The 18,490-nt window shown below is 42.7% G+C and overlaps 2 protein-coding genes across 3 annotated transcripts in view; both read right to left on the reverse strand.

The window, feature by feature from the left end:
• Nucleotides 1–12,783, reverse strand: part of LOC127357128 (E3 ubiquitin-protein ligase SMURF2) — a 48,697-nt gene extending 35,914 nt beyond the window's left edge. For both annotated transcript variants that reach the window (XM_051389349.1, XM_051389347.1), the window contains exon 1: nt 12,336–12,783. In XM_051389349.1, the coding sequence (XP_051245309.1) occupies nt 12,336–12,387 (52 nt within the window). In that variant the 5' untranslated portion in view covers nt 12,388–12,783. The remainder of the gene's footprint in view (nt 1–12,335) is intronic.
• A 2,283-nt stretch (nt 12,784–15,066) lies between these two features.
• Nucleotides 15,067–18,404, reverse strand: kpna2 (karyopherin alpha 2 (RAG cohort 1, importin alpha 1)). Its single transcript, XM_051389350.1, has 11 exons — nt 18,356–18,404; nt 18,013–18,143; nt 17,772–17,912; nt 17,456–17,544; nt 17,083–17,351; nt 16,865–16,959; nt 16,363–16,626; nt 15,971–16,204; nt 15,680–15,862; nt 15,447–15,596; nt 15,067–15,321 (listed from the first exon to the last, which is right to left on the reverse strand). The coding sequence occupies exons 2-11, from the start codon at nt 18,070–18,072 to the stop codon at nt 15,232–15,234; spliced, it is 1,575 nt and encodes a 524-aa protein (XP_051245310.1). The 5' UTR covers nt 18,073–18,143; nt 18,356–18,404; the 3' UTR covers nt 15,067–15,231.
• Between the last annotated feature and the right edge of the window lie 86 nt (nt 18,405–18,490).

The following is an 18,490-nucleotide window of genomic DNA, read 5'->3' on the forward strand; positions in this document are numbered from 1 at the left end:
AGGGTTAGGGTCCGGTCTCTGTGGTTATACCTGGAACTATCTCCTACAGGAACTAAAGTCAGCTCCTGATTCCTCCTGTCAAAATGCAGCTTTAGTTGCTAAGGTTCCCCAAAAGGTTCCTCTACAAGTGACGGAGCACCAGATTGCCATGGAGAGGATCCCACACTCTCACTAACAGGGCTAAAAATGATCAATTAGACAGAAGTTCTAAGTGAATATCTATGTGCATATTCTGATGCATGTGAGATGTAATGTAAGCAAGTGGAAGTGTAGCAAAACCCTCATTATCTCTCAAAAGCAGAAACCAGACAGCCAGTCAACCTCTAAAAAAGCTCCTGCTTTATAGGGTAGTCCAGTGCATTTGCCACAGAGGCAACCACACCACCCATTCACATAGTACATTCAGCGCTGCCCTATTCATGACAAAAGTGGGTTACTTTTTAAAGACCTGGCTACACCACTTAACTTTAGCCCTTAACTGCAGTCAGGCAGAATAGAGTGAGGAAGCAGGGTTGAATTTCAGGAACTCAGTCCAATGCTTCACGGGGTGCAAGCTAACTGTGGAAATGTGGTTAAGGCAAAGTCACTTGTAGGCACTGGGAAATATCCCAGCTTTGGCAGGTTTTTATATCTTAGCAAATCCACTTATGTAATATGCAAATCTGATAAGACTCCTTCTGGTCATATAATACAGATATTAGAGTCACTGGTGGCAGAGTGATCATGGAACTACTACTACTACTGCCAGGAAAATCTTCTAATACCTCTAAACAGACCTACAATTTCCAAGATTTAGAAAATTAGAAAGGAAAAAGAGTAACAAAATCTCCCTGTGCATCATTTTATACTGAGAGAAAAACAGAAAGGAAACACAGGAGGGAAAAAAAGACCTTGATCCCCTCTTTTCAAGGCATTCAAAGACATGCTCCATCTCCTTCTCACACGTGCCCGAGTGAGGAGGGGAAAAGAACACTCTTGTCAACAATTGAGGAGCGGAGAGGAAACCAGCAGTGATACTTCTTAAGAAACTCATAGTCCCTGTGACGTGCATTAAATACCGCAAAGCAAACACAGACAATTTAGATTCCCAGGCCTCCTGTTACACACTGGAGCAAAAGGACATCTGGGGACATCTGTTGCACCAAATCACTGTGACCAGAAGCATAAAACAACAGTGGAATTAGAGGAAAGAAAAGGCAGGAGACGTGATATATCCGCCAGAGCTTCTCCTTATAAAAAGATAAAAAGGCCATGACTAAGAGAAGCCATACATCATTATACATCACACTCAACGCCTGCCGGAGAAGTGATGAGAGATCTTGTGGAACACATTGAGACACTCAGAGGAAGCACATGTCTGTTCAGAAAGGTGGCATTATATATAAATGATCTGCTGTGGTTAGAGCATGAAGCAGTATCAAAGCCTGGCGTTTATTAGACATTGTTAATATCTGGGCAACCGGCCAAGATGAATAACTGGCAGGAAGTCAGGTTTTGTTTTGGATTCGTTTTAGGTGCCACGATGCATAATGCTGGCAGCACTGACAGAGGACTGTGACGGTAGTGACAACAACCGTGAACAACAATGAATGGAACCACTGAACAGACAGACAGCCGGCTCAGGTCGGCATCAGATGCGAACGTAGCTAATGCTGCAACAATAAATCAGCAGCTTTTTTTCAACAATTGCCTAGAACAGGACTTTTGAAGACTCAAACAATCAATTACATGTTTTTGAGTCTTTTGGGGTTTTCTTTAAGACAAGATACCAATTTGAATATTTGCAGATTTCTACAGTTGTAAAATTCTGTTTTAGGCTTCTTACATGAGATGATTTGCTCCTTTCCTTTGTTGTTTATCATTGTAATATTGAATATCTTTGGGTTTTAGACAAAAGACATGTGAAGACATCATCTAACCGTAACCCTGAAAATAACAGTTACCTGCAGCCCTAATCATAATATACTATATATATCTATATATATCTGTCGATGGATGGATGGATGGATAGATAGACTATCAAGTCAGAAAAACACATAACAGAATGTAAGTTCTGGTCTCACCACCACAGTCAACTGAAAAAAAGCAGTCAACACTGCTGTTTGCTTTCTAACCAAACCAGTATTCAAACAAAGACACAAGGTGCAGATACAAAAGATGCACAGTTGTAACAAATCCACTGACTAAGACAAGCACGGATCTTATCTTCCTTTGCAAAAACCTGTTTGACTACATGGGGAAACTCACCACACACAACCACATGTGAGAGGAAAGAGGCTGGCAACATTTTTAGTGTGAGAACATTTCATCCATCTCACGTCACCTTTTCCCTTCGTGATACAGTCCACTGTAATTGCATAATAGAGGAGTCCACCCCGACTATTTTCGGCTCCAAATAGTGGGAAACCATGCCACAATGGCAATTTTTAGTGGCATTCCTGTTACCACTGCATAGTACATCACTGTCTTTCCACTCTGTGTGATACAACGTGCCTAACAGAGAGTCATCCAGGCGAGTAAAGTCTTCCACAGTACCTTCCCCGCTGCCGCTAAGTAAGAAGTCAAAACAGTGAGCAAATCAGAGCGCGGCACAGCTTAGGCTTCTGCAAGCTTGCAGTACTGTTGGCTGGGACCTGAGTTAAATTCAGTGGCTGCACGGCTCTCCTAGCTTCTTGGCTCCTCTGCCCACTCTGATGTAATGGAGGAGAGTAGAGGAGAGGCCTGGACCGAGCTGCAGCGGAGAGGGTGGATAGCACCAACCTGTTTAACAGAAGTTGAGGACCACCACACTGCTGTGTTAAATGCCAGAAGTGTTGCTTTGCTTCTCCACTTTGTTTCCCTGTCTACACCCCCAATCCTGGGGACTTTCAGTTTCTAAGAATGATTTCACAACTTCATCTGGGAGCAGTGTTACATCATTACTACCCAGTCATATTTTTCCTTTTCTACCGTGCAGCTCGCCAATGAATGTGTTGGACGGAGAGGACCTACACACACTTTGAAGAATCAGGACAGTAATCATGTCATAATCCCAGATGAAAGTACTGCACAGCCATCTACTACTATGTCTTGAGAATTGGGCTGCCACTAATGATTATTTTCATTATTGATTCATGCAGCTTCATTTTTCAACTGTTGTAAAAATTGCCCATTGCAACTTCACAAGATAATGTCTTTAAATGTCGTTTTTGTTCGACCAAAAGTCCAAAACCCAAAGATATTCAGCTTACAATACAAAACAAAGAATCAGAGAAATGTTGGCTTCTTTACCACTATTTGGAAAAATTACTGAAACAACTGACTGATTAATTGTTTAATCTAGCTATCCTTGAAGTAATTCAATGGAAAATGTGGACATATGGAAATGTAGTTCTGGACTGAGCATAGAATGAGTAATGGCTGTCCAAGTATATACACAGGATGAAGCTATTTTATCCACAACACACGTGACATGTTCATCCCCAGTAATTAGCCCCGATGTCTCACTGAAATGCAGTGGTGGTCACTGGATCAAAAGCCGAACGCCGCTGACTTGCAGGTGCATACCATAAACAGCTTTAACTATGCGCTGCAAGACATATTTAAATTGGATGATGCCTGTCTGCAGGACATGTGTCATCATGTCTGACCCATATTTAGCTAACCTTTGATGAAATCATCTCTCAGAGCCCACGTAGTCAAATGAAGTCACGTTTAAAGGCTTTCTGCTGAAGTTATTTTTTTAACAACGCAGACAAACGTCAACAAATCTGTGGAATTCAACACATGCCATATTAACATGTAAAGCCTTTCAGAAAGTGAAAGTATCTTAAATCTTTAACGCAAGCTTTCAGACTGAGTAAAAGAAATGTGATGATCTGTGGAGAACACGTGACCACCACAAGCCGGAGCTCTGTTTCTTAATTCATCCAAAACCCAAACAATAATTTCATTCAGTTGTGGGAGACCAAGCTGGAAGTAACATCTGGGTTGGCTTACAAAAATTCACTATCACTAGAGCACGCTTTTAGCCTTAAGCTCTGGACAGTAAATGAGTACATTAGGTGCTTCGGCTATAATAATAAGGTTTGTAAAAAGTCAATATTAGACTACATCTCTGAACATTCCCAACATGACTACAGTTTCAGTAGTGTGTGCCTGAGAGCTGAATCATCAGACAAGTGGCACTCCCTGTTTTGGATTTGAAAGCTAGTTTCATAATGAATTTCCTGCGAATCAGACCGCAACTGTTATCAGTTACACATCAGAGTCAATCTCGGGAGTCATCGAGAATAAACAATGAATCAGGACTACCTATGTGCCTCCGTACATATTTAGGAATCTTCTGGCGCAAGAGCATCAGGGAGAAAAAACCCCACAGTGTTGAAATATCACGTTTGCTTCTCTGTGCATATACAGAGGAATCCGGTGGTGTATTTGTTCAACTTTGGCAGAGGTGCCATTTGAAATGTGATCCAGTGCGAATATAAACATCTCTCTTTCGGTCCGTCTCCACAGAGGACTGAAGGGGCTCAAACGTCAGGCCGAGGCACGGACAGACGCCTCCAGTCAGCTGTTGGCGTCTTGCGGCTTTTGTGCCAAATCACCCCCCCCTATCCAGTCAGTAACACTGAAGACTTGAGAGACCCCCATCTGCTTGAGGTTAGTCAGAGTTAATCGTATCAACCCGTGTCCATCCAGGTTTAAAGCAGAGCCGGCACGTCAAAAGAATCATTCTCAGGTTACCCTGCTCCGTCAGACAGCTGGGCAGGAACGCTTTGACCACCCTGCCTCCACCGCTGTTTCTAGGGAAAACTAAATGACCACTGCATGTGTGGATATTTATCAGGGCTAATGAGACTTTGCACAAACTTGCTGAGTGATCTCACCTGGGCACACTGCTGAGAGATGATAATAATCACAGACATCCCTACAAACAAATGAGGGGGGAAACAAGCTTAATGCCACAGCTTCAATCACAGATCAAAAGTAGAATGTGACAAGAGAGGCCCTCCTCAACCACGAGACCGTAACCTTCCAGAGGAGAGTGTAACCAGTATACAGATAAAAGGAAAATGGCTCTGTTGTACCAGCACGCCATTGTGAAGCAGGAGTGGGTGTGATGGGGGACCCCTACCCTTTTTCTCTGTGAGATAGTGAGGATTTGCTGGAACTGCAGATGTATTACATTTATCACCGCCGCTGTAGGATTTTTTTACAATATACACAAGGGCTGAAAAAACACCCAATTTCTCTGAATTAATTTGAACAAATAATCTCAAAACACGTAGCTGTACGACACTGCGTGGTAAATATATGCTATACTAAAGCATAAAACATTCATTCTTACCACACCCATGGGCATATCCACACATCCTTACACATAAATCTTGCAATCTTATCATTGAGCATTTTACGAGCTGCTGGAAAGGGGCCGGCTGAAGCTGAGTGTGCCGAACAGCAGCAGTCAGACGAGGTTATAGGTCTGTGGTGCCTCCGCTCCGCTGCCTCCCTTGGGTGGCAAGCCAACGTTAGCAAGAGAGCCTGCGCATTTGTCGTCGCTGTAGAGTTAGACTGCTGCTTTTTTGTCAAAGTCGACAGAAGTATGCTGCTTCTCAGATGTTTCTGTGTCGTGATTGTCCGCTATGGACAGCTCTGCTCGCGAGTCTCCTCCATTTTCATAGCAAACGACAACATGATCACATGTTGCACGTTTACTTCATACTGCAATCTTACAAAGCTTGACAACATCAAAGTGATACAATATTGGTCCTCACATGCTGCTTTTTCCACAACATCAATGACAGTGTAATAAAACAAGCCATAGTGACATTGTCTGATGGCGCATATATTCGTCTCCAGCATAGGACTGACTGCAGAAAACTAAGGAGACATAAGGTCAAACAGGGTTCTAGACAGACATTGGATATGCATGCAGCCGTCTCTGATAAAAAAAAAAATTACCCCCAAGTGAAGTTTCTAACTTCAAAGGGAGCACTAGTTTGGGAAATAGGCAAGAAATAGAGGGGTAAGAGCAGTGGGAGGACAGCATGGAGAACAGCCAGACAGGAATGATGTGAGAAGAGCCTGCGGACAAGAATCAGTTGAGTTCTCACTCGAGCGCCCCTCCCTCACACTCACTGCTAATCCAGTTCTGACCCATTAACCACCACAGCCAGGTTAACAGAGAAGGCCTTTGAAGAAGGTCTTTCCCAAACCACCCAGGATTAGCACTTCTCCAAAACCAAAAGAGAAACTCTCTGCACTCTCTCCCTCCGAGAGTACAACAGGAAGCACACAACCAGTGCAAGCTTGCAGTGTGACACAGACAGTGTATATAGATCCTGAACTGAGATGTAAAGTCATATGACTCATCTTGGCTGAATACACTGTACTAATTTAAATTCTTTATGAACTGTAATTAACCATGGCTTCGAGCATAGTGACTGCATAAATCACAAAAATGGATAGTTTCAGGTGCACTTACAGAAAGAGGGCAATGTTCTTTCTCTAAGAGGAAGGACAAAATGATATACGATGAAGAGTATCAAATAAGCCGGAGGATGAGTTGTGGCTCAGTCAGTACAGCTGATATGTGTAGGATACTGTGTACGAGAACAGTGCTGCAGATGTTCTGGTGTGTGCACCAAACTGTAAGCATCAGCTCCCAAATGGATTCCAGTGGATACATGCAGTATGTGCTAAGACACATCCTGTGAACTTGCAATGACACTGACGTTCTCTGCATTGAGCACCTGTAATAAGAAAGGTAATAACATAAATAAAACCATATACAGCAAACCCACGGCCCTCTCAGATGAACTCAAGTACATTCAGTTCATTAACCAGCCGTGTTCATTTGAACTGGATGTTGTTTAAAGATCCCCTCGAGACATGACATTAAAACATAAAAACAAATAGTCTGCTTGGAATGATTATGTGTGTCCAATATGTTTTTCTGCAAAATAAGTATAATTTCCACATTAATATTCCTAAATATCTGATTTTATTTTTATTAAAACAAAAAGGACACTATATCTTTGTCGATGTGAAACTGTAATGCCTCATCACTGTGGCCCCTTCTTCTCAACTATGGGGAAATTATTCTACACGTTCTGTGTAGATGAGTAAATTGGAGCTTGTTTTACAGAGTCCTTAGCAGCTGTATATCCTGTATTATAACATTCAGAGTTTAAATCTCTCTTTCTGAATTTTACAATTCAGCTGTTTTTGGATCCATTTAAAATGTAAATTCGATCTCCAAGCTCTACTTTTAGCTAACTATTTCAGCCATTTATTCATTCATTATAGCTAACAATTTCAACCATTTATCCATAACTAACTTTTGGAACCATTTATCACAACTTTTAGCTGAGCTTTTGAACTATTAATCATGACTTTCAGCTACATATTTCAACCATTTACCATTAGCCAGCCACTTTAGAGTTCTCGGTTGGCTTTCTAACTGACTCTGATTGGTTGAGCTGCAGTCTTTCCGCGTACCCTTGCGTGGAAACTGGTTGGGAATCATTGCTGTAGGACAGTCGAGCATAAACAGAGAACATGGTCGGTAATTTTCTCTTTCTTTGAGGTTCCAAATGAAACAGGGTGTGTGGATACAGGAAAATATTATCTGTTGTTAATGTTGCAAAGCAGCCATTCTTAAGTGTTGATGCTCTACTCAGCAGGAAGAGCCAATCTCCCCAAACCACACATGCCGCCCACTAATCAAACCAATGGCACGCTGTTATAATACAGTGACAGGATAGAGCTGTAAGCCACCCAGTGATACAACCAACACACAAGACGCCTAATGTCCTGCTGAGTAATAGCAATATCTTCACTTTATTATTACAGGGGAACCTCAAAAGGGGGTTTCTGGATTGTTCTGCTCCCCACCTGTCAGGGGTGACGTTTAGACAAGTGTTGGGGTCTGGGGAGCACTTCCTCTCTGAGAAGCTGCCCACTCTCTCTCCCTCTGCTACATCTGGTCTCCTCCGGGCCGTTGCTGGCGGCGGTTGAGGGCAGAGCAACCGCAGAAGGCTTTGTCCTCATTGAGGAGCAGCTGAACCAACAGGAAAGCCAATCCCAGCCAGTCAATTAATTGATGGAACAATTTAAAATTATGGGAGGTTCTCAGCAGGGGGAAGGAAAATGTTTACAAATGATGTGCAATAATTGCTCGTTACGTTCCCTTTTGGATTCCCCCTGCCCTCCCCCATTTTATTTTTTCTGGTCCTTTGCCACCATTTGTTTTCTTTCACGTCTTGTTAAAGCAAAATGTGGAAATGTTAGCTCAAAAGCGCATGTCCATGATGGGCCACTAGAGTCAACAGTTCACCACATGCAGCCAATCACTGTGTATTTACAATGTATCCTGTCTGAACACCCAGATGAACCCAAATCACTTCCATACAGCCACTCTGTAAAAATGGCTCTGACTGAGACCACATGAATGTACCAAGCGCCAGCTCAGACCACATTAAAACGGTCTTGATCATCAGGTCCTGTGCCTCCACAGCCCCATCTGCGCCCAGCTGTGGGGGTTTCTTCTTCAATTATCTGACATCCAAAGACCCCCGTCTGGAGACTACAGTGAGACCACGCTGCATTGAAAAAGCGGGGACTCGCACTAAAAAGGAGGGACCTAAGCCTTTCACTCAAAGCCACACAGTGGGCCAGTGTGAAACCCCCCAGCCTTTGTTGCATCTTCAAAATAAGTCTGTTTAATTCTCAAGCAGCATCTGTGTCCATTCAGCTGTCAGTCATCTTACAAGGGAAAGGAGCAAGGATATTTTTGCAACTATTGAATCAAAAATAATAGTGCTGGCCCTTTTATATAGGATAATCAAGCTGCAGCGCCCTCAAATCCCGTTGATTTGCACCCGCAGCTAATTAAAATAGAAAGACGCACAACTACCTACAGGGAGTGCATCAGACAGAAAGAGAATCAGTGAGCGCAGAGGAAGCTCAGTTAGTAAGGGTGGGAGTGAAATATGCTTTGGACTCCATCTGAGGGGGAAGAAGCTTACAGTCGGAAAGAACAGGAGTGACTCAGAGAGGAAGAGGTGGGAATGCGAATGGAGAATTCAAGGGAATCCCACTGAGATAGCTCTCTTCGCTAGTCTGCGCCGCGCCAAAGAATTCAGATGAGCAAACCATATGCTTAACAAGTCACATGTAAACTCCTAGCTAGGACAAAAACGGCAATAAACGTCAAGGGTCTGAATCAGACCAGAAAATCAAACAAATGTCAGCTCGTTTATTCTCTTGCACGTCTTTCCGGGCAAAAGACTCATTCAAAGAGCAAAGACAGAACATCGTTGACTCTTACTTACTCTTCTGATCTGATTTGAGTCTCATTTCGCTTCTATACGATACGACAGCTGGTGACTCACAGTTTGTGGTGGATTGGAGGGATGCGTTTTCTTTTCTGCATAGTCTCAATCCTGTCGGGGGGAACTCTGTGACTTGGCATTCAGCTGTGTGTCATCAAATTTATGGTTGCACGGAAAGTGGTGCAAATTATACCATGAGCTATGTCAGCATGACAGAATTTAAGAATGATCAGACAAAGCAATGAGCCGTGCCTTAATGATGTAATTTATGACTCAGTGGATCGCGCGTGTTATGCCATTAGCTGTGTTTGTGTGTCACATAATTTAGGAGTGATCAGCTGTAGAGTATAATGGAAACCTGTCCCGTGTAGTCAAGGGGCAATTCTCACCCCAAGTGTTAGTTTTAGCAGCTTGCTTGCCATATTTTTCCAGTTTAATAGCTGGCAAACATATGCAACATCTGGTTCAAATGGACAGGGGGTTGTCAGCGAGGAGAGACGCCTACAGCACAAACAGCTACAGGCCTGTTTAAATGTAGCAACTCATCATTCACAACCTGCCTGGAAACAAATTCATCTGCAGCTATGTGTCAAAAAATCAGCTCGACTACAGATGACAACATGCAGCTACAATGTCGCAATGACGCTCTCTGGGTCCATTACTCCCTATGCAGCAATCTAATCAGCCTAGTATACACAGCTGTGCAGTACTTAACAAAGAAACACATAATGACAGTGTGTAGCGTAGCCTCTCTGCTCGGGCTTTACCACCAGACGGCCGCCTTCCTATAGAGCTTCCTCTTCTGCGCTGAGCCGTGCATTGCAATGCTCTCCGCGCGGGAGAGCAACAGATAAGGGAGCAGTGAGCTCGGCTACGGGACAGGGCTGACCATGTGGATGACATGGCACAATATTACATAATATGGAAAGACATTTGCCCTGATGAGTGATTGCTAGTGATGCTGACAAAAAAAGCCCCTGAAAGAAACACAGACAGAGAGTCATTGTGCAGTTTTTAGATGAGCAAAAACACATTTTATGGAGTGATGTTATTATTCTTTGAGAGGGATGAGGTTTGGTCTGGAGGGGTGTGCAGTATCACTCAGCATCAAGGGGAGAGGTGGTCAGTGAGGTCCGACACTCGTTTTTTTCTCACATTCTTAGCATTCCTCCAGGAGACCACTGCGGTCCACCTCAACCTGCAGTGACAAACTAACGGACTCTAGATTGCAACATGAAAGCTGTCTATACACATTTGTTGAGGGGACATGTCTCTGAGGGACATCACTGAATGATGGAGCAAGATAACCTAACAAGTCCCGGCAACAGGGTACCAAGTGTACTCGATGGCGGGTGAACTGAGAACATTTACCAGCCAAACATTTTTATTTATTTATTTTTTTTCCAAACCAGCCATAAAACTGCATCATGCATTATTTGACAAACAAACATCACCTCGTTTCAGAATCACTCGAGGTTCATATTTTAGTGAGGATCCCGGGTCTTCAGATGATTCAGAAGATGTACCTGCATTCAGCGCTTGCGGGGTGTTAAGTTTTGAACCCTGCCCGGCAAGTAGGAAATTTGATGCAGTGTCAGAAACTAGCAATTCTCATGCTACGTGAATAAGGAAAAGACCAATAACTGGTCCACATCACAATACCACCATAACTACAATAAAAGGTTCACGATAAACGTTACTAATTAAAATGCTGACTAATATTTAATATAGAATTTATCAGTAACCTAGACGTGCTTGATTTCAAACCTATGCTGATACAGTGTATATCATTGTATGGATCCTGGGTATTTCTGTATAAAACTCTCCTCATTACGCAGTGAACCCTGAACGACTTCTGACAACTACAAAAAAAAAATTTGCTCAGAGCTTGATGTCCTTGGCCATCTTACACCTCCAGCTCATTAAATCCATCTCACTACAATCCCTCCCTGTTGTCTCCACTTATATTCCTATCAGAAGCAGCACCAGCTCAAATATTTAATTTGGCTCCTTCCTGATAGAAAAGACCGCCATGGAATTTGATTCAGGTCAGATGCTGGGACGTGGATCAAAAGAGGGGCAGCTGTCGGCCACTTCTCCCAGTCAAAACAGTGTGCTCTCATGTAAACCCCCTTCTTTTTTTTTTTTTTTTTTGCCTGTTTGTGTTGAAAAGGCACAAAGCAAACAGCTGAGGGAAAGAGGAAGGGAGATATCCAAACAACAAATGACTCTGTCTAAAAAGCCCCAGCTTCGAGTGTGGACCATGCTGTAGAGGTACTGTGAGCTGGATGCAGTTGTGTAGTGCAGGGACACAACTTAATGGTGATCTGTTTAAGCAACAATGGCAGTCCACACAGGCAGCTGTCTGTCAGTAGGCAGTTATGGGACACTGCTCCCTTGCTGCAGACTCTTGTGACCTGTGGAGCTGCCTGTCAACCTCAACCGAGGCTTGTTCTTCCATAAAGGCTTGATTATAGCTAGCTGGCAGGCTGTCTGGCTAGGCTAACGCCAGCTAGCCAACTTTCTGTGAGCCTGTGTGTGATCAGCACAGTGTGATAGTTGGGTGGCATTCCTACACTGTAATTATTGATAAATATTAAACAGACAGGGCTGAAATCTGCCCAGATATTTAGCTTCATCGAGCGACAGCCAACTCAAGGACAGAGCAACACAATATATAGCAGCGATACTCCGGGACCCGTGTTATGGCTGGTGGTGGTGGTTCCTGGCGACAATCACAAGGTTGAGACTATTTCCAAGAACAATAATATCCACATTCAGCGCCACCTACATGCCCACTCGGTCAGGTTTTTTAAAAAAAACAACAGCCAGCACAGTGAAAACGACTAACACTTTAAAATGTATTGTAGCTTTAAAGAGAGCCGTGGTGAAAGAACCGGCGCTAAGCCAACTCCATGGCCCATGGGAGCTGTTCCCATCCAGCAAATACACCGAGCCTTCCTAGCTAGTGTGTAGGGGGGAGTATAGTTGGGGGATTTAAAAAGCATTGCTAGCTACCTGTTAGTCGCAGCTTCACAGGGCCATTCCGCCGGACTCCTTGGTTAGACATCTCCTCTCGGGTCCAGCCTTCACTGCACGTAGTAAAAATGTGTTGTTAAATGTTTAAAAAAAAAAAAAAAAAAACCCCAACAAGGTTTATCAACCTCTCCGCCAGTTTTAGACAATAATGGAGTCAAGGCATTGTGGCCCGGATGTGAACTGAACTGCCATAGCGATCGCTCACAAACGCTTCAATTTATTTATTTATTTATTTTTAAAAAAAGCAAAGCGCGAGTGTGGCACTGCTGCAAAGTGCATTTACTACAAAAAGCTCTTCTGGCTGCTGGGGACGTGTAAAACGAGCTGCTACGGAGTCGCGGCGCCGCTGTTTGTCTTCACATCTTCGGAAGGAGCCTGTGCCTCGGACCGGGTCCTCCTCTCCGCTGCTCGTCGGGAGTTGAACTGTTGAGCCCTCCGGTGGAGATCCCACTTCAGGAGGCTGCTGCTGCCGCTCGGAGGAGACTGGGGGCGGGGGTGGGGGGGGGGAGTGACACGCACAACATGAGGACTATTTTGTGACTCCGACCAACCATTCAGTTAAAGCAGAAGCAGGATGTAATACTGTATTGTGAAAATGAAAACCAGATCATTCATATTATTTAATGTCAGTAGGGAAATATCACATCCAGAAAGCTAAAGTTCAAATGGGTTTTTTAAACATTTTTTTTTTTTTACGTATGCTACCAGATATTTTAAAACAGAAATATGAATGTGATCTTTTTTGCCTACTTTTCTATTAAGTTACTCCTTTAATCCTCATATATTTATTTATTATTACTATTATTTTTTTTCATTTATTCTAATTTGTATGTTATTTCTTTCTTTGTATATACTGTACCTGAAGCCTGTCCTGCTACTATGTTGAATGTGTAGTCCTGCTGAGCCATGTTCTGTTATATTATCCTTTTCATTATGTCTTAATGGTCTACACTTTTGACTTATGTCTGCTAAAATTGACAATAAAGTTTTTTAAAAGAGTTGAAAAACACACACACCAGCTCCTGAATGTACAAGTTTCTTTTGTATTTTGAAATGATGTAAACTTGTGCTTCGACCATGACAAGAAACATCCACTACAAGAATCCAGACCCAAAAAAAAATTCACAAAAGAACAAAAGCAGGCCCTAGAGATAGGTCGTCACAGACAGACCCGGCTGCCCAGGAAAGCCTGTGTACACACTGAAAACAGTGGAGACGGAGACATATATGTTTTTGTTACACTGCCACAAATATGCGGAAATTAGAGCATTATTCTTCCAACAAATATCTAGTAGGTGAAAAACAAAACTGCTGCATACTGTCACTGTCCCTTCATGCCAATAAAGCTCATTCCATTTACATTAACACCTCCCTGTAATTCACACACAGGTCTCAGTGGGTCCCTGAGTTGATGATGAGCTGTCCCGGTTTTTACTTTGATGGTAAACACATCTACCTGTGTTTGTGACAATTTATGACTTTTTACATGGGCGTAACCACCGTGTATCAGATCTGGGCCCTCTTCCGCCACCACTATTAAAGTAGTGTGTTCTTCATAGTTTTATTACGAAGAAATAAAGTAATATAATAGTATGGTCCCTCTCCTTTTGATGGACCACCACAGGACCTTATTCTAGAAATAGAAAAATACATTGTTTATTTTGATTAACTATTAATCAATTTTACTGTGTAAAACTTTTATATATAAATATATATACTGTATGTATACATGAGTAGCACAAAAGGAACTACGATACATTTCATTACACAACCTTATGTTGTAAAATGACAATTAAACAACCTTGTATTAGAAGTTTGTCAGTTCAAAATATAATTTTACAAGTCAAGAAAGTTGTAGTTTGTTGTAAATGTAAAATATTATGTAATTGAAAAGATTCCACACACAAAAGAATTTTGCGTCATAGCTTTTACTTGCTACAAGCTAATGTTACCCAGAGCTGCTGACACTGCTGTGTTTCGTACCAGGATGTAGTCACACAAGCAATGGGTCTTGCTCGTCATCTTATACCGTTAAAAGAACCAGGAGTTGCTTGATAAGATACATAAAGATAACAGATAATGTGATGGCCACAATTTAAACAGGATCAAAACAATATTTGCTGCTTGCTGTGGACTACTGTACATACATTTTCTGAAATAAGGTTGCAAGGGGACATTAGAAGGGGAGGGACTTCGCCTCCCGATAGGTCTTTTTCACCGCAGTTAATAGAAGGAAAAGCACAGGTGTTACTATTAACATTAACAATGGCCCCGTAAGTCTTGACAGCCAGAATGCAGGACCCTGAAACTAAAGCAGCTAAACAGAGTTCAGCCACTAGAATTGTTTTTACATGTGCTTTTTTTCCTCCCTCTTCTTTCACAAAGACATATCAAAATGTCTTCTGTGAAACATTTTCACATAAATGTCTATATAGTTGCTAGATTAACTTTCAAAGAAGTGATTTTAGATTGTGGCAGCACCCAGAACTGGACTGTACAGTTCTGGGGTGTCATTATTTTGGCATTTCTGGAGTAACCCTTTTAGCTACGTTGGCTGGCATGTACATTTGATTTTGTGCATTTACACAAGGCTAATCACAAAACACAAAGATTTAATCAAAACCTTACGTGACCATTTTAAAGATGATACTGTAGCTTGTTTACAAAGTAAATACAATTGATGGTGAAAAACTTATATAAACAAACCACACATGATACAACAACTTTATTTACAATCATGTTTTATCAGTTTTGTTAAAACAGTATGTACAATACATACAAAAACAAGAAAAGTCAACAATTACATGAACAAAAGGACAAACAAAGTAGCAGTGAGGGTACAGTAAAGTTGAGAGTAGAGGTAGTAGAAAGTTATCTAGAAATTGAAAGTGCTCTGGTTCTCATTGATTTGAAATGCATAACCATCATCGGTTGCTTCTGGGGCCACACACTCCACCTCCTCTTCCTTTAAAAAAAAAAACAAAAAACAAAAACCCAAAAACATTTATGAGGAAACATCACAGTAAGCCACCACTCAGGCATAAAAAAGTTGATTTAATAATCAGTTCAAATATATTTTAAGACACTTACATGTTCAGAGAAGTATTTGTCAATGAGGTTGAAGGCCGCTTTGTAGACCATCTCGTTCTCATGAGACTGCAGAGCCTCCAGCTTGTCCAGTCCACCGCATTCTTCAACCATTAGACTCAGCTTGTCTGACTCTCCAATCTTATCCCCAGCCTGAAGAGGAAAACATCAGTATTTTACAGCAAGCAGCAAAACTCATGACAGACAGGTCTATTTTTCCATGACAAGTCACTCACCATGAAGATATTGGTAATGGCATCCAAGATGACAAGGACGGTTTTGCTGTCCTTAGAGGAGAGTAGGGTCAGAAGAGGCTCAAGCACATTGGCTTGAACCAGGTAAACCACCTGCTGAATAGTGCCCCCACTGGTGAAGTTTGTAACAGCCCACACAGCCTCTTTCTGAGTTTTGTAGTCACCCTGCAGAGACATGACCAGAAGAGTTAGACCCAATGTAGGCATCTGTTTGACAGCAGTGTACTGGTAAAGCTGACGTGTTATTCTCCGACAGTCAAACAAATAACATACCCGCACAAGCATATCAACCATGTATGGAACAAGGCCTGCGTTGATGACCTCCTGGATTTGGGCATCCTTCCCTGCTGTGATGTTGGACAGAGTCCAGGCTGCCTCCTTCTGGATGTTGGGCTTTTTGTGGCGCAGCAGATGGGGGAACATGTTCAAGGCACCGGCATCCAGTACTGTCTGAGTCTGCTCATCTGTACCAGTCACAATGTTGCCGAGGGCACGCAGTGCAGGGGTCTGAAGAAAAGGAGAGAGGAGTCCTTTTAGAACTTGTGATAACCTAAAGAGTTACCTCAGGGTGATGGCACGGCCTCCCAGACTACAAGAACCAACAATCAACCTCATGTACATGGTGGACTAACAGAAAAACACAGAAAGTGAGACTTTATACTTACAATGACAGGCAGCGCATCAAAGCCAAGCAACTTCACCAGGCGAGGAATTACGCCAGTTTGGACCACCACCTCAATGCGGTCATTAGCACCGTCTGTCAGGTATGACACAGCCCAACACGCGTCGGCCAACACCTCTTGGTCATCACAGTGTAGTAAACGAATGAGAGTGGGTAAGATCTGTTGGATTGCTGCCATAGGAGGGGAAGGGTTCTTGTTGCGGCAGAGGTTTGACAGCGTCCATGTGACATTTCTCAGGTAGCCAGTCTGCAACAAAACACAACACAAGTATAAGAGAAGGCCAGGCCTTAGTTTGACACAGCAGTATTGGTTGAGTTAGGGCACCACCTAGTGGACAATAAGAGTAATGATTTAATTTGACCATGTCAAGAAAATTGCTATAAAAATGTTGTTACAATAGGTCACTAAAAGAAAATAAAAAACAAAAACAAAACCCAACAACTTGGTTTTCTATTACAAAGAACCCCCAAAAAAACCCACTTACATTAAATACAGACAGGTCAGGAACTGCCAGCAGACTGAGCAGTGGGGCCACAGCTCCATGCTTGATGACCCGGTCTCTAAGAGCTGATCCATCACCTAAAGACCAAAAGAAATAATATTAAAAAAAAAGAGAAAAAAAAAAGAAAACCCAAAGACGTGACATTTGCTTCTAACCCAATACTAATGACATACTATTGACAAAAATATTTTGTCAGTTACCAGCAATGTTTCCAAGGGCCCAGACCGCTTGCTCGCTGATGTGCTGGTGAGGGGATGTGACCAGCGCAATGAAGGCAGGAATGGCCCCGCCCTCAACAACAGCTGCTGTCTGATCAGTCGTCCCAGAGGCAATGTTGGTCAGAGCCCAGGAAGCCTCAAACTGGATTGGTGGACAGTCTATAAGCCCCAGGAAGGCGACAAACTTGGGGATCAGCCCAGCACTGATCATCTGGTCAATGGGAGGATGCTTGTCACGAGACAGCAGTTTCCTGTGATCAGGATAGTAAAGAGTGAGTCATGGTGGCGGTAACTGGTCATTGTGATTGTTTTGTACAGTTTAGGTGTACATTGTTCTTTGATGAATTGTTATTACCGTGCAGCCTGTGTAGCCTGGAGCTGGGACTCAGCATTACCGCTGTTCACTCCTGCAACAATCTCTTCAACTGTCCACTGTCGGGCGGCCTGCCCATTGACACACAAGAGGGGGGAAACATGAATTGAGTAACCTCAGACTCAAAGATTACCACAGAGCTGAAGAAAAAGATTTGTGGCTGTCTTGTGATAACTTCTTATAACTGTAAGGATTTGGCACTATACAAATTGAACTGGATGGATCATAGTGGTCTTGTCTGGATTCAAGCACCAGCAGATTGAACACTCAATTTGAATAATAGATTTAAAAGGCTTACCTGACAGTTCTGGGTTCTTTCCTGAAGAGGAGAAGTCGCCTCATCAGGAAATGCAGACACATTTCTTCTCTTGAAGATCTGATCATCTTTCTTGGCCTTACGCAGCTCGACGTTCACCTCCACTCTCCTGCGTCGAAGTTCCTGCATTTATTTATTCATGTAAAGACAAACCACATGTTTACAACAGCAACTCTTGCATAAGGATACAGATGTGAAGCAACTCGTCGCCGTATGAACTCACATTGGCGTCTTTGCCTTTGTTCTTGAACTTGTTCAGACGTGCGACGTTCTCAGAAGACATTTTCAAGTTGTCGGGAGGTTTAGCAGCAGTGAAAATAAAGCTGTGGTGTTATTTATATTGTGGTGTGTTTCCTGCACACAAATAAAAACAAAAGTCAGTCTAAGTTAACCTACTTCAAACTGCCTCGTGACAGCGAAGAGAAGGACATTCATGTCAAACTGCCAGCTAGTTCAACCCGGAAATACAGAAAGCAACACACCGAAAAATATGGAAATTATAATATTTCATAAAGAAAATGATATTCCTTTTCATAAAAATACATAAGCAGTTAACACGAACTTACCCGTTCGTCTTGCAAAGGATGTGGTACAGGGAGAGTGCCGCACAGACCTTTAAATTCCTGCAACAAAGCCTCCTGATTGGTCGGTTCGAGCAGGAGCATCCAGCCGCCTCCGTTCATTGGTCCGTTTAAAAGAAA

This window comes from Dicentrarchus labrax, unplaced genomic scaffold (assembly GCF_905237075.1).
Source record: "Dicentrarchus labrax unplaced genomic scaffold, dlabrax2021, whole genome shotgun sequence".
Taxonomy (NCBI): Eukaryota; Metazoa; Chordata; class Actinopteri; family Moronidae; genus Dicentrarchus; species Dicentrarchus labrax.

Bases quoted from the DNA above. Each gene is read 5' to 3' on its own strand.
- kpna2 (XM_051389350.1), bottom strand. From the start codon at position 18,072: ATGTCTTCTGAGAACGTCGCACGTCTGAACAAGTTCAAGAACAAAGGC. The intron at 17,913-18,012 runs GTGAGTTCATAC...AAATAAATGCAG, and splicing joins ACAAAGGCAAAGACGCCAAT to GAACTTCGACGCAGGAGAGT. The intron at 15,597-15,679 runs GTGAGTGACTTG...TTTCCTCTTCAG, and splicing joins CCATTACCAATATCTTCATG to GCTGGGGATAAGATTGGAGA.